Genomic DNA, 17,322 nt, shown 5'->3' with positions numbered 1-17,322 from the left:
TTTCAAAATTTAGTCTAATCCGGGCATTGTGGCACACGCTTGTAATCCAAGTGCTTGGGAGGCTGAGACAGGAGGAGGTTTGAGATCAGCTGTAGCAACTTAGAAAACTATCAGCCACCTAGTGAGACCCTGTTTCAAAACAAAAAGTAAAAAAAGCTTGGGGTATGTAGAATGCTCCAGATTCAATCCTCAGTAAATTGGGGGGAAATTTTAGAAATAACAAAATTAATTGCAAATCCATTAATAGTGAATGTATTGCTTAAAATTTTTGTCAAGAGTGGAAGAATGAAAATGGAATATTTACCTAATGCATGAAAAATAACTGAGAGTACATAAAAAATAAAAGAAAAATGGTCAAATCTTTAAAAAAAAGTAACATTTATAAAAATAAATTATAAAGAAAAAGCTACAGGATAATAGTTATAAATTACAAAGAAACTATTACAGCATTCAAGACTAAGACTTCATTCATTCATTAAAATAATATTTTTGAATACCTACCATAAGCCACCCAATGTTCAAGATACTTTAAACAATTACCTTGAATCATGGTTATCCTTGTAGGCGTTTACTGACCAGAAGGGGGCATGGGAGAGCTTATTGAGGAGCTGAAAATGACCTGTATCTTGATTTGAGTATTAGTTACTCAGGTGTATACATATGTAAAATTTCATTGATATGTACACTTAATATTTGTGCATTTTAGTATAAGTTATACATTGATTTTTAAATCCCATTTGTATTTCCTTCCATTGTTGATAACTGTTCTTATATATACTTGATTTCATTTTATTTGTTAAAGCACATTCCTAATAATTAGTCTAGAAAAAACATAAATGCATTTATAAAATATGTATAGAGATGAACTGAGATATCCATCAATGTGATAATAAAACTTCTCTCCCTAACAGGTACCTTTAAGTTAAAGATATCCAAAGTGAACTAAAGGAAAAAAGGCACCCTATCTATATCCATAGGTATGATAAAAGTACATATTTCTAATAATCCTTATACTCTATCCTATGAAAATATATCTAAGAAATAGTATTGGCCTCAACAAAATCAATTTTTAGATTGGGCAAACAAAGTAAAAACAAAGTTAAAGCAGACATGAAATTTTCCTTCCATCCTTTATTCATAACTTATGTTTACGATTACTTTCATTATGGATATTCAATCCTTCATGTGGATTCACAGAATCTTAAGCATTACCAGGCCCTTATCATATGATTATATTTACATATACAATAGCTCTCTGACATTTAAAGGCTGCAATTTAAATAGTAAAATTAAAAGCCGGGCGTGGTGGTGCACCCTTGTAATCCCCGCGCTTGGGAGGCAGAGACAAGAGGATCAAGCAGGTTCAAAGCCAGCCACGTGCACTGGCTTAAGAGACCCTGTTTCCAAATAAAAAAGTATAAAAATAGGTATGGGAGTGTAGCCCAGAGGTAGAACGGTTTCCAGGAACCCCAGTACCACACACACACAAAAAAAAAAAAAATCAGGAAACTAAATAAAATATTTTGCTTTTTCTTAGAATGTTTTTCACCCTTAAAATTATTACTATTATTATTATTATTTTTTTTTTTGCAGGTCTGGTGATGGAACCCAGGAGCATTCTACCTCTGAGCTACACCCCCTGCCCTATTTTTTATTCTGTTTTAAAATATTTTATTGGTGCATTATATTCATACATCATATTGGGGTAAAAAAAAACTTGTGTGTACATACATGTACACATCACTGATTTAACCCCACCCAGTCCCCACCTCACTCCCTCCCCATCCCTCCCTCCCATGCTTGGTTTAGTGGTTGACTTCGATATGAGAGGCAGGGAGAGGGAAATGGTTTATTCTTTATTTTGAAACAGGGTCTCACTAAGTGGCAGAGGGCCTCATTAAGTAGCTGAGGCTATCCGCGAACCGTGATCCTCTGATCTCAGCCTCCCAAATGCTGGGATTACAAACATGCGCCAACACACCTGGCTAAAACGATCAATTTTTCATCAAATTCACTGACAAAGAAGAAAAAAAGCATCTAGTTCATCTCCTAGTCACCAAAACTGTTAGTCTAATTTGATTCTAATAAATCATATTATAGGACACTAAAATAGGGTGCAAATACTAAGTTGTTCCACTGAACGTTTTAAGATATAGTTTTCAAAATCATTAACAGTGACAGAGATTTTCATTAGTAATTTCATCATACATAAGATCTCAAGGGCAAACTGAATTGATAGTATTAAATAAGTTCTTCTATAATATTTTTTCCCTTAGAAAATTCTAAGAGAGATGTTCTTCCAGTTTTTTCTTCTGACCCTCAAAGTCCCCTCTGCTATCCAATGTTTCCCCATAGCTCATTGTTATAGTTTCCAAGTAAAACGTCCCTAGGACCTCATTCTCAGAGGTGGATGTCTGGGAGTGTGATCTTGGGGCCCCTCCACTTGCTCCCTCTGCTTCCAGCCATCATGCCCTAAGCATCTGTAGACTGACTCCTACTTGGTAGCCTGCATAAAATGAAATTTATACATATAGACTGAAATCTTCAGAACCATTAGCAAATAAATCTTCTTTCTTCTAAATTGTGTTTGTCAGGTGTTTATAGTGGTGAGAATGCTGACTAAAACATCTTCTCCCCTCTTCTCATTCTAAACATCTGCAGTTTCAATGATCATTGTAGGTAGGTTATTCCCAGTCCTATATCTAGCCTTGTACATCCAACTGCCTTCTCAATCGTTTGACTCTGAAGTACTTTTTTTTTTTTTTTTTTTTTTTTTTTTTTTTTTGGGTGGTACTGGGGTTCCTGGAAGCCCTTCTACCTCCAGGCTACACTTCCAGACCTATTTTTATATTTTTATTTGGAAAGAGGGTCTTTTAAGCCAGAGAGGCTGGCTTCGAACCTACACAATCTTCCTGTTTCTGCCTCCCAAGCACAGGGATTACAAGCATGCGTCACCACGCCCGGTGACTCTGAAGTACTTTCAAAACATACCATTCAACTTGTCCAAAACAACTTTTTTATTTGTAAATCCTGAAGGTGCTTCTTTATCTGTATTCTCCACAGCTTACTTATCTTTAGGCTTCTACCACTTTTAACATGGCAAAAAAAAAAAAAAACATGGTAAATGTCCTTCTGTATTTGTACCATCTATCAGTTTTCAGAGATGTTACTCCCTTCTCAAAATTATTTAAAGGCTCCTGCTCATTCCATAGTCATTACATTAAGTCTCTTACTCTATGATCTGACATGTGCAGCCGTTCTGTGCTCTCCTTCCCAGCCATCATGAACTATTTGAAGCTGCTCTCTCACTTCCAAGGCAACCTCTAAGCCACTATCTATGGCATAAAAACTTTCCCCCACTCTTATTCCACAATGCCTACTTGTTACTCAAGACTTTGCTCAAGTATCCCCCTCTGAAAAGAGGATAATCCCTCCAGATGAGACACATTCCCCCCCCCCACCTTCACTATCTTAATGTTTATTACAAATCATAGTGCTCTGGGGTTTGAGGGGATCGTCCTCCTTTATATTTTTAGCATATATTTTTCATTAAACTTTTTGTAACAACCCTATAATTTCCATGAATAAAATATCATGTTATTTCATACTTGTTTTTGAAACGTTGGCATCTTATGTAATACCTGGCACACAGCAGGCACTGAAAAAAGAATTAAATGAATACAGAAAAAGGAAAAAATGTACTTGCAAGTAATTAAGTCTAAATATCCAAATCATTTATTCAGTTAAAGATATTAGCAAAAGACAAGAAAAAGCAACAGAAATGTAAAGCAGACCAGACTTCATGGGCATCTAATAAATGTTCGATGATGATCATGGCAAACCTATGATGAACCTGAAACTACAGCAGTAGCAGATATATGTTCAAATCCATTTCCCCTTCCAAGAATAACATGCACCTTGATCTTTCTTAGAAGAAAGCATCCCTCCACCAATGTATGCTATTCTAACATCCCACCTTCTTCTCCTAGCAAAAATAAACAAACAAAAACAAAAAACCCAAGCTAGGCCAATCAGTTCCTATCTACCTTACTTTATGAAAAATCTGATTTATGAACAGAGTGATCACTTGAATCAAAACAATCAGGAAAAAAAATCCTAACGAGGCTCCATAAAGACTATCACTTTCTGCTCTCTAGATTCTGTACCTACTCAAATGTCTTTTCTTTCTAACATTCAGATTTTTGAGCTTTTAAGATTTGAACTTCGCACAGTAATAAATTATTTAGGTTAGCCAAAGATTCTATTGCTCAAAGCAAAGAACCCTATATGGATTCAGATACTGTTTTAGCCACTTTTAATCAGCATAATTACCTATGAATAAGGAAACAAAATGAAAGTTAACTTCAAAATATTTGAAATGAATTTACAGAAAGAGAATGCAATATAGGAAAAATTATAATAATATAACACTTATAAGTGTTTTCTAGCTACTCTATTAAACACGCTCTATCATCTTAGATCTGGTGTTTTTCTTTTTTAAGATTGGAATTTCATTAGAATCATAAGAAAAAATCATATCTGATCAGCAATGCAATCTCAACTTCAGTTTTAGTTGGATCCCATGAGCCTAGGTATTTCTGGAGTTCCTGCTTCATTTCCTCTTACCCACTATCAAATGAAGGATTTGTGGTCTACTACATAATTAGTACCAAGAGGAGTGACAGTTTTAAAAATATTTATTTGAGCAGCTGACTGACATTACCATTTGTCTGAGTGCTCTAAACAAAAGTTCTTATGAGTGGACAGAAGTGATGACTGACCCTTCCAAGACAGGTGGCCACAATCAACCTACATCAACAACTTAAAAGGGGGGACACTCAGTGTTTAGAAATGAGATTAATAATCTTTTCTCTACCTTATTATTACCTACATGCTTTCTCAAATGCTAAGCTGTGCCAAGTACAAAGCTTAGAAATGTCTTTCAAAAGAGTAATGGGATTTCAATAGGAATAAAGAATACAATAAATTTCCACTATAGCCTAGGCTTTATTATTTGCCAGACAAATTATTTAAAATGCACATCAAAGATCCATCAACATTCCCAGTAGGTGAAAAGAACTAGGAAAAAGAACAATCAGAAGAGGAAGTCTCTTATCTTCTCCCTTAGAAAAGAACACAGTTTAATTGGAAGGATAATAACAACAACAAAAACAAAAAGTCATAAATACTCAGTATATGCTGCTTCTCATTGTTTTTACTCTAAATTAGCACAGTTAAGAATAAAGGGGAGAGCATCTGGAGTGCCATTTGGAAATAAAGAATTGTATTCACTAATCTGATTTATTTTTTGTTTCTATAAACATGTAGTCAGAAATTTAACTATAATCTGTATCTAACATTTTTCTTCAACACATTTCCACCTAGTATACCCTATGGCAACTGCCATTGGTTCATCAAATGTTTGTATAAAAGACTGTTTCAGGCAAAGCTAGGAGGTTTCTGTTAAAGACAGACAGGAGATGGAGGAAAAGAGAGATCTTTACAGTAATAGAAACATGTTATAATTTCAATTCTTGTCAGGTTGTCAGATTTAGTATTTAAATAATAGGTATCTGATACATACTTTTGTTGCTGTAGCCCCAATGTACCCACCTAAAGAAATCAGATAACTACACCATTTTAACCTAGAGGTGCTTACTACCAATTATAGTGCAGCTAAAGACCAACTGCTAACTAATTTCTTCTGTCCAGCTAATAATACTTTGCTTCTTCATAATGCAAACATCTGCCTTGAAAAATATTAAACACAGAGACCCTGTTGGTTGCAATATATTTGAAAACAGATATTAACAAAAACAAAAAATAAAAATCAATAATAACCATACACACACTCACATGCATGTACACACACTGAATGAGAAGATAGTAAAGTCAAGACCTTTTAAGATATATTTTCAAAATACTATTGGGTGAGCCAGGTGTGGTGGCACATGCTTGCAATCCCAGCATTTGGGAGGCTGAGACAGGAGGATCGTGGTTTGAGGACAGCCTCAGCTACTACTTAGGCCCTTTGCAACTCAATGAGACCCTGTTTCAAAATAAAGAATAAGGGGAGTCCCGGGTTCTTCGTTCCCACGTGATCCGTGCCAGCCGAGATGGCGACTCCTGCGGCTGGTCGGGGAATCTGACGCCAGTCTCTCAGGAAGGTGGATATTGGCTGTTTCTGAAGTACCTGGAACTCTTCGCCTTACTGTAATATAGCCTGGTTCAGACAATACTGCATGTAGCAAACAGGTGCTTAGACCAAATCTGAGAAATACTGAAATCCTCTCGTAGGACAGATTCAAACTGCAGCAGGTGTTCTATTTTGGAAGGTGGAGCCTCTGAACAAGCTAATGGCTATCTCAGAACCTCAAAACCTTGATTTATGTGAACAAAGAGAGGTTCTGAGACCAGATATACCTTGTCAGCAAGAAACTCTTCCTGTCCTGGTTACATATGACTCTGAGGCATCTCGTCAAAAGTTCAGGCATTTTCAGTATTTGGAAGTGTCCAGGCCCCATGAAGTCCTGTGCCAACTCTGGGAGCTCTGTCTTCAGTGGCTGAGACCAGAGATTCATACAAAGGAACAGATCCTAGAACTATTGGTGCTAGAACAATTCCTGCTGATCCTCCCTGAAGAAGTCAGAACTTGGGTAAATTTACAGCATCCCAAGAACAGCAAAGATGTGGTGACTCTTACCGAAGATGTAATTGAAATGTTCAAAGACAAAGATACATCCTGCAAGGGCTCTCCCCTTCAGAAGGGGAGCACCAAAGAGGAGAACGTGGAATCTAGCTCACTAACAGGCAAGCCCCAGGAACCATTGACATTCAAAGATGTGGTTGTGGAATTCACGAAGGAAGAGTGGGGGCAACTGGACCCTGCTGTAAAGGACCTGTACAAGGATGTGATGCTGGAGAACTATAGGAACCTGAATTCATTGCACAAAGGTTCGCTACTATCCTTTAGGACATTTTTCTGCTCATTCTGGTTGATGAGGAGCCAGAAATACATAGCTCATGAACTTTCCAAACCAGTTGAGATCCCCAACCTGGAGAATAAGAAAAAGAGATTGATAATGGAAGGAGAAATCCCAAGGACTGTTATGGACATGGAGACTGTCTTAGAAGATCAAGATTCAGTTCCAAAGCAGGGGGCTTCTATAGAAGAATCATCCCATAAAGTAATCACAGCAGGGCTTACCAGAAGTGGACATCCTTCCTTAGATGTCTGGATAGGTCATACTGCAGTGAATTCCTATCAGTGCTGTCAGTGTGGAAAAGCCTTCAGCCGAAGTTCATCCCTCATTCGACATGAGATCATTCACACTGGAGAGAGACCCTATAAATGCAGTGACTGTGGGAAATTCTTCAACCGAAGCACAAACCTTACAAAACATCAAAAACTTCATAGTAAGGCAAAGGCTTGCGAAGGCAAAAAATATGGAAAAGCTGTCTGTAAGAGTGAAGACACTAATAAAAATCCACAACTCCACTCTGGTGGCCATCCCTATGAATGTTTGGATTGTGGAAAATCCTTCAACCGCAGTTCTTCCCTTATTCGACATCAAATGATTCATACGGGAGAGAAACCCTTCCAATGTAAGGATTGTAACAAAACCTTCAACAGACATTCAACCCTTATTAAACATCAAAAACTTCATACTAGAAGTAAACCCTGAAAATGGATTACCTTCAATGAGAGTTCAATTTCAGCATCCATGACTATATGCTAGGGAGAATCCCATGGACAAAATAAATGTAAGAAAATGTTTGTCACAAAAAAATAATATAACATTATTGGAGAGGAATCTGTTTAAAGGAGCTTATCAGACTCCCAACTTGAGCCACAGGAGCTTGGATTTAGACAAAGATTTGTGTGCAGCATTATGTTCATTATTTTAATCTGTTGCTCTTGCCTTTCTCTAGTTCCTAAGTGGGATCTGTAGCATGCTTGTATGTACCTGATTTATTAATGAAGTGGATCTTAGGAATGAGATGAGCAATAATCTTGGAGTTGATATTAATTTTTCTTAAACACGTCATTCTTTATAAGATTGAAAAAAGTCAGGAGCTTATGAAAATAGATTTTTTTTTTCAGTACTAGGGATGGAACCCAGGGCCATTGCACCTCCGAGCTACACTCTCAGCCCTATGTTTTAGTTTCTTTATTTTTGAAACAGGGTCTCACTGAGTTGTGAAGGGCCTCACTAAATAGTCAAGGCTGTCAGCAAACCGCAATCCTCTGGTCTCCGCCTCCCAAATGTGGGATTATAAGCATGCACCACCACTCCCAGCCATAAGAGCACCTAAGGACTGAAATTTCCGAATTAATAACTCGTGGTGTACATTGACCATGAGTTATTTCACACCTGATGATATCCTTGGCCATCAATATAATTAAAGAATTGGGAGCTTAACAGTGGCAATGGGAAGTAGATGGTAGTGGTGTTCATTTATATTCTTAAAATTTTCAATTTTTTTAATGTGGGTCATATTGAAAATGGCATACATTCAGACTGTGCTTGGTACCCTTTCTTCCCTCCCAACAATGAGTGTCCAGGTTAACCATGCTACATTCATACTTTTACACATATTCAAATGTAGCTCCTCCATTAACCTCAGCCTTCTTCCTCTTCTATCCTTCCATTCTAGCTTTGCTGAGGTTTCCGAAACCCCCATTATCTGGAGTCCCTCTAGTATTCCTAATACTCTCTAGTTTGGGCATATTAGAGAAAACATGTTCCTTCTCTTTATGTGCTTGGCTGATCTCACTTAACATAATGTTCTCCGTGTCTTTCCATCTTCTTGCGAATGACATGATTTTGTTCTTTATAGCTGAGTAGAATTCCATTGTGTGTATTTCCCATAATTTTGCAATCCATTCATCTGTTGATTGAGACCTACCTAGGTGGTTCCATATTTTGGCTATTATGAATACTTTTGAGAGACATCTAACTACTGAGGTCTATTATTTGTCCCAGTCATCATGAAGTCAATAATTAACGTGTCCTAATATTCTCTGCACCAGAACTGTGTCTACTTTAAGGTACCTTAGGGTCCCAAATGGTGCCTTGAGCCAAGAACCATGTCCTAATATATCTAGAAAGATTCATATGGGAGACATTTCCTATAAATGATGATGGTTTCTTGTCAGTATTCTCACCTTATTCAAAAGTCGAAAAAGTACACTCGAAGTGAACCCTGTGGTGAATTAATAAATATGGAAAGTTAAAAAAAATAAATAAATAAAAAAATAAAAAAATAAAGAATAAAAAATTGGGCTGGGAGTGTAGCTCAGAGGTAGAATGCCCCTGGGTTCCATCCCCAGTACCAAAAAAAAAAAAAAAAAACTATTGGGTGGACAGATTTACACTACCTCTAAAACTTTCAAATTAATCAAAAGGATGTGGCATTGACATAGCATACATACATATACATACATATACATACATATACATATATATATATATATATATATATATTCAATAAAAAAGAATGGGGACGGCTGGGCGTGGTGGAGCACGCTTGTAATCCCCGCGCTTGGGAGGCGGAGACAGGAGGATCGCGCAGGTTCGAAGCCAGCCGTCCTGGCGTAAGAGACCCTGTTTCAAAAATATAAAATAGGTCTGGGAGTGTAGCCCGGAGGAAGAAGGGCTTCCAGGAACCCCAGTACCACCCAAAAAAAAAAAAAAAAGAATGGGGAGTCCAGAAGTTAACCCATACACATATGGTCAATAAACTTCCAACAAAAGTACCCAGAAAACCCAAGGGGGAGGGATATATTTCTATAAGAAATAGATACTCATTTTTTTAAACGTGGCTCTCAAACTAAACACAAAAATTTACTCAAAATTAATCACAGGCCTACATATAAAAGCCAACAATATAAAACTCCCAGATTAAAACTACAAGAAATTTTTTTCAAAGGAGACTAAAAATACGAACTATGGAAAAATTATAGTAGAACTTCATATGCTGGCTTTTGTGAAAGTTAACCTCTTCTTCAAAATCAGAGTTGTTTTTTTTTTTTTTAAGGCAAGCTATAGACTGGAAGAAAATATGCACAATACATTGGACAAAGAACAAGAATCCAGACTATATAATGAACTCTTAAAAGTCCATGAGATGAGGAAAACACTGTTTCTAAAGTAAGTAAAAGATCCTAATGATTTAAAAAATGAAAGAAAAGACACAAATGGCTAATGAATCCAAGAAAAGAATCTCAATACTGTTCATCAGTAAAATGCAAATAAACACAATGAGATACTACTCCAGGACATTAGAGTAGTTAAAATATTTTAAATTGACAATGTAAGTGTTGATGAAGATGAGAAGAACTGAAACTCTCATATGAGGTATGCAAATGATTTCAAAATCAAAAGGACACAGCCACTTAGGTATTTTACCCAAGAGAAATGGAAGCATGTCCACTTAAAGGATTATACATAAATTTTCACAGCTTCATTTGTAATAGCCAAAAATCAGAAACGAGTCAAATGTCTATTACAGGTCAGTGGGATAAACAGACCATGGTATATTCACATACACAGCAGAACAGTATCCAGCCATAAAAAGAAAAAAAAATCTCAAAGATATATTGAGCAAAAAAACCCAGACAAGAGTCCATGCTCTATGATTCCATTTGTATGAATTCTTGAACAGATAGTAACAATCTATAGTGTCAGAATTCAGATAAGATTCTGTCTGGGAAGAGCACCAAAGGGAAAAGATGAAGTACAAAGAGGCTTTAGGGAATTTGGAAATTAACAGAAATGTTCTATATCTAAATTGTAGGGATAGTTACAAGGGTACATACATTTGTCAAAAAATGCAAACTACTTTAATTGGATACATTTTATTTTATATAAACTATACCAGAATAAAATAGGGTTGTTTTTTTTTTTTTTTTTTTGTGTGTGTGTGTGTTATAAGCATTACTGGTGGGTTGAGGGGTGGAAAATAAGAATTACTACAGAAATAGAGAAAAGTAGAAAGACACTATAAAAACTATGTTTTAAAATCAGAAGAAAGTTAAATTTTAACAAAGCTAAACCTGAGTATAACTGAGGAAATTTATTTAATTTCATTTGTAAAATGGAAATAACTCATGGGATTCTATGAGAATTAGATGAAATAGTTAATACAATATGGATGTTAATACATTAGAGTAATACAACTCATATCATTTGAATCTGTATCCATCCATGTTAAGTCTCAAGGTAAGGCAAAGGATAAGTTACAGTTACATAGAGTAAATTATGAAGGAATTTCTAGAGGAAGTAATTTTAGATTCAAGTTTTGAGAGTGTAAGAGGAAATGGATAGAGAGAAAGGAGGGTACTGCAGGTGGAGGGAATGGTAATGTGCAGAAGAGTGGAGGCGGGAAGGAGCAAGTCGTGTGGAGGAGATGGCAAAATTAGCGTGCCCGTGGTAACAAGTCCATTTATGGCAATAACAACAACAACGAAAAAAAAACAGGGTAACCTTCCCATCTGACGCAGATATTCATTTAAATTTTACAGCAGGTTCGAAAATTGTAACTTCATCCAATGGATATCATGATATGAGATAAAGATACTTAACTATTTAAAAATAGAAAAAAAAAGTTCTTTCTGTTGGAAAAATGTGAATGCTTACAATCATCACATTCAGTCTCTTGGAGGCTAGCCATAGACCTTCCCTGAGAAAAAAATAATTATTAAAATGTAATAATAGCTAAGCAACATAAGGACATGCTGTGCAGCTGTCACTGTGCTCCTGAAATTAAGAAAGCGTTTACATTTTCCAAAATGTAAATCTCTAAATGACTGATTTTGGAAAACAAGATATAAGAAATCTCTCTGGACAACTATTCAGCTATAAGAATTATCTCATGGCATACTACTTAAAAGGCATTCAGATGCTAAAATTATATTTCAAGAGATCTAATATGATCAAAATCAGAATTCTCGTACATTTCTAATTTTTTTTTTGGGGGGGCGGGTCTGGGGATGGAACCCAGGGGCATTTGACCTCCAAGCCACACCCCCTGCCCTATTTTTTATTCTTTATTTTGAAACAGGGTCTCACTAAGTTGCGGGAAGCCTAAGTAGCTGAGGCTGTCCGCGAACCACAATCCTCAGGTCTCAGCCTCCCAAAAGCTGGGATTACAAGCACGCGCCACCACGCCCAGCGTACATTTCTAATTTTGAAAGTGGTTTTTCATTTATATATTTAAAAGTGCTTAATGGAAGAGTGTAAGATTAGCGTTCTTATGGTATTTAAGCTCAATAAATATTAAGAATTTGTGCATATGTGACAAAGCAATTCCTTTCTACATTTTATATATAGAAAAATGTTCTTTTCAATCTTATTTTTGGTAAAAGACAGCCAAGATAGCTAGTAATAACTTGAGCTAATTTAGTTCTCAGAATGAGAGAAATGTACAAGAGCATGAAATGCACAATAAGAAATGAAATATTAAAGGTCAATAATACTGACTTTTAAACAGCATCAGCAAGAAAGCTGTGCTGAGAACAAAGCTACAAGATTAATTTAAGCCTCATTTTTGGGAAAGGATGTCATGCAGTGGCATTCGACTAACAAATGAGGTTTTATCCGCCATCTATAACAGTCATACCCTGCTAAAGACCCTGGTTCACAGCAGAGCACATAAAAACTAAAGAATGACCTAATTTTACTTTATTGGACTAATATATTTTACATCAATATAGTTGATGAAATATTTACAAACACAGAAAAAACTGTATTACTGTGCTATATTGTTTAGAATCAAGAACAAATTTCCCTTTAAATTTCTTATCAAGATAGTATTTTAAGCTCTACTTTTCAAAATATTTACTATTCTAAAAGACAAACTAGAAAAAAGTTTTAAAAAATAAGTTTGGCAATAAAATATAAGGTAAAGTCTACCATTGTTTTTTGTTTGTTTTGCTTTTTGTTGACAGAATTTAGGAGGCTAATGTGTTAAGTATTATTTGTTATTTTTAAAATTAGTATTGTGGAACCAGGTATGATGGCAAGGGTAAGACAGAAGAAATGCAGGTTCTGGCCAACAGCTACTTAGGCCCGCTGCAACTTGGTGAGAAACTGTTTCAAAATAAATAAAAAATAGGGCTGGAAGTGTAGCTCTGAGATAAAATACCTCTGGGTTCAATCCCCAATACCCACCCCCTAAAAATGAGGATTGTGATTTTTTTTTTTTTTTTTTTTTTTTTGCGGGTCTAGGGATGGAACCCAGGGGCATTCGACCTCCGAGATATATCCCCTGCCCTATTTTTATTCTTTATTTTGAAACCAGGTCTCACGGAGTTGCAGAAGGCCTCACTAAGTAGCTGAGGCTGTCCCGAACAGCGATCCTCCAGTATCCTCCTGAATGCTGGGATTACAAGCATGCGCCACCACGCCCGGCTGGAATGTGAAATTTTTAAAGGCAACACCTTCAAGAAGGATTAACGGGATGCCAGGCAATATGGGAGCAATCTTTCCAAAGGCTTTATTACCATAGATAAACTTACTTTTTTTAGAGGTAGGAATTTTGCCTGTGGAATATTTGCATTACTCAGATTAAAATTTTCAGGGTGAGGTCCAAAATTAAAAGGAATAAGAAAGTCTCTTCTGAGAAGCCCTAACAGCTGCTATTAAATTAAAAATAAAAATTTTTGATTAGGGTAAGAAGTACATTTAGAGCTATCCACCTTACAACCATGAGACCCGATAACCATGTCTATACAAAATAAATAAATAAAATACTTGCAAACATCAATTTTAAAAAGTAAATTTAAATTAATCTCCCTAGGAAGCCATTTTGTTTTTTTGTTTGTTTGTTTTTGGTGGTACTGGGGTTCCTGGAAGCCCTTTTACCTCCGGGCTACACTCCCAGACCTATTTTTTATATTTTATTTGGAAACAGGGTCTCTTGAGCCAGCACGGCTGACTTCGAACCTGCGTGATCCTACTGTCTCCGCCTCCCAAACGCGGGGATTACAAGCGTGCGCCACCACGCCCAGCTTAGGAAACCACTTTGAAGTCATTAGTTTTCTCAATTATGCTTTCTTATACTTACCTGTCTTGAATTTAATAAAATTTTATTTTTTAAAAAGTACACTTTTAGCCGGGCGTGGTGGCGCACGCTTGTAATCCCCGCGCTTGGGAAGCGGAGACAGGAGGCTCGTGAAGGTTCGAAGCCAGCCTCGCTGGCTCAAGAAACCCTGTTTTCAAATAAAAATAATATAAAATAGGTCTGGGAGTATAGCCTGGAGGTAGAAGGGTTTCCTGGAACCCCAGTAACACCAAAAAAAGAAAAGAAAAGAAAAGAAAAAAAGATTAAAAAAAAATAAAAAGTACACTTTTAAAAAATGAATTTAGTGGAAAGTTAAATAAAAAGGTCAGAGAACTTTAAAAATATGTAAAAGTGACAAGAAAATGTTAGAAAATTAAAAGTTAAAAACAGGAATTAGGAAATAGTATATTAGATGTTAGTGGATAAAGAATGTGATGGAGAAACTATAAAAACCATAAAAATTAAAAATATATAAAGTATAAAACTAGAAGAAAATTAAATCTACCATTAAGACCCTAAATACAAGAAACAGAAACTATCTTTAAAAAAAAAATAGGGTCTTACTATGTTGCCTAAACTGGCCTCAAATTAGCAATCCTCCCATCTCCACCTACCAGTAGCTAGAGATTACAAGAATACATCACTGCACCTGGCTAATATTGCCGGGCATGATGATGCACACTTATAGTCCCACTACTTGGGTTGAGACAGGAGGATCGAGGTTCACTGCCACCTCAACTACTTACTAAGGCCCCTCGCAACTTAATGAGACCCTGTTTCAAAGTAAAGAATAAAAAACCGTCAGGCGTGATGGCACACGCTTGTAATCCCAGCATTTGGGAGGCTGAGACCGGAGGATCATGGTTAGCGGATAACCTCAGCTACGTAGTGAGGCCCTCTACAACTTAGTGAGACCCTATTTCAAAATAAAGAATAAAAAATAGGGCAGGGAGTATAGCTCAGAGGTCAAATTCCCCTGGGTTCCATCCCCATACCTGCAAAAATAAATAAATAAATAAAAATAAAATAAATAAATAAAAAACAGGGCTGGGGGTGTAGCTTGGAGGTAGAATGCCCCTGGGTTCCACATACTGCAAAAAAATATATTTTAATAAGCCAAGTTAATAATAATAATGTAGCAATACTAATTCAAAAATTGAACACCTCCAAACAAATATTCTTATATTCTTCAAACTAAGACTGATTTAACGTCCCAAATTTGTCAAGAAAACTTTATTTAGCAAATAATCTCAGGGTAGAAGCCCACTCCTGGCCTCACATCAATGGCTCCTATGCCTACTGCCCATCTTTTCCAAGACACATAAGTGAGGAGATAAAATTTCTGAAAGAATGCTTAGCAGACAACAAATCCATGTATCTCACCTCTCATGAGCAAGCAATAGGTACAAACACTGACCCATCCATACACCCAACTCCCAAAAAGTGTGGTTAGAATTTTTCAATCAAAAATCTTAATCAGCCTTAAGAAAACTTTTTTGTTTTGATTTCTTTCTTTCTTTCAGATCATTGCTATCTTAAAAGCAGTAGGTATGTCTACTGCAATACATTAGCAAATAAGATACCATCTTTATGAATCCTGTTAATCTTGTTTTAACATCCATGCTTCTTCTCCCTACCCCATGCCAATACTGGGTGTTTGTTTTTGCTTTTTGTGGTCCTGGAGATAGAAACCAGGGACCTACCTCTGAGCTACACCTCCAGACCTATTTTATATTTTATTTGGAAACAGAGTCTCACTAAGTTCCTGAGAGCCTCACTATGCTGCTGGGACTGGCTTCGAACTTGAGATCCTCCTGTCTCAGTCTTACAAGTACTGTGATTATAAGTGTAGGCCACCACACCGGGTACTACTGGGTTTTCGATTTGGCAAAAGTGTATTCCTTTAAGTGTTCAGTTGAATTGAGATAATTTTCCATATGTAATTCAAGCAAATAACTGCTCCTTGAAACTCCAGCATTTCTAAATAGCATCTTAGAGTTACAAGAAAATTTCAAGCCAATTACTGAATCTCCATACATTTTACAGATAAAGAAACTAAACACATAGAGATTAAATGATTTGCCCAAGAACATGGGACAAGTGCCCAGATCCCAGGTCTCCTGAGACTCAGTCTAATGTTCTAAGAACAAAATATAATATCAATGGGAAGAATTATTAGAAATCAGCCTGTTAGATTTAGGATGTACTGACTAGTAGAAAAATTGAAAAACAGTACTGCAATATAATCCTAGGTCTATTTTTTAAATTATGCATATGTGTGTGTGTATATATATATATATGTGTGTACATGCGCATGCGCACACACACGTGAGCACACACAGGAATATAAAAAGAAAGGGGTTTAGAAGACTAACATCAAACTGCTAGCAAGTGGGATATTCCAGACATAAAGTGAAATCTGATGGCAACAGAAACCAACTTTATAAGTTTCTATAGATGCTGAACTTCACATAGAGCAGATGTTGACATAATGACCATATTTTTCCCCTTAAGAAATTTAGGCATGCAAACACATTTTGCCAGAAAAGAAAATCCATTCCAAAACGATAGGTTTTCTCTTCCTCTCTGGGTATCTCTCTTGTCTCTCTTTATCTTATACACTTAAACACACACACACATGTCCAAAGATACAACTTTGTAACTGGCATAGACCCTGAAATTACCTTAATTTGTCCTCACATTAAATACCATATTACCTTAAGAACAGCATAATCTTAATTTATGTTAGGATTATTCTAACAAGTTAGAGCACTAAGCCAAAAATGAGGAGGGAAGGGGAGGAAATGGAGTAAGAATTGGGGAAGGGCTAAATGAGTGATATATGCACGTATGCCTCTACCATCTTGTCCTACATTAAGATGTATAACTACAGTGCACCAATTAAAAAAAAACTAAAAAAGAAAGTAAGTCTAAATTATAAAGTACATTTGAAGATATTTTCCTTTATATTCATAATTGTAATATGAAATAATTTATTTGTAATATTTATAATTGAATAATCATTTTAAATATAAATGCATAATGATAAGGCATTTTTAATCACATTAAAAACAGTGCTCTTGGTAGACTAAACATCTCCACCCCCATGGCATTCCTTGCAAGATGGTGAACCAAACAGTAAACAAACAGTTCTCTATGTAAACTATGTAAATGACAAATACCAGAATCAGCAAGTTCCAGAACACACTGTATTATATGGTTGTTAATCTGCTTTCAGGTGCTATAACAAAATAC

General features: G+C 36.1%; 1 protein-coding gene across 1 annotated transcript; it reads left to right on the top strand.

Annotated features, from left to right (window-relative positions):
• Window positions 1-6,116: 6,116 nt before the first annotated feature.
• Window positions 6,117-7,685, top strand: LOC308269460 (zinc finger protein 215-like; the record flags this gene model as incomplete). The annotated part of the gene is made up of 2 exons (XM_080704826.1): window positions 6,117-6,135; window positions 6,298-7,685. 2 exons carry the CDS (start codon window positions 6,117-6,119, stop codon window positions 7,683-7,685), a joined length of 1,407 nt encoding a protein of 468 aa, XP_080560952.1.
• Between the last annotated feature and the right edge of the window lie 9,637 nt (window positions 7,686-17,322).

This window comes from Muscardinus avellanarius (genome assembly GCF_963383645.1).
Source record: "Muscardinus avellanarius genome assembly, chromosome: 11".
Lineage (NCBI taxonomy): Eukaryota > Metazoa > Chordata > Mammalia > Rodentia > Gliridae > Muscardinus > Muscardinus avellanarius.
The sequence above is the reverse complement of the archived record's forward strand: the minus strand, read 5'-3'. Positions and strand labels throughout refer to the sequence as shown.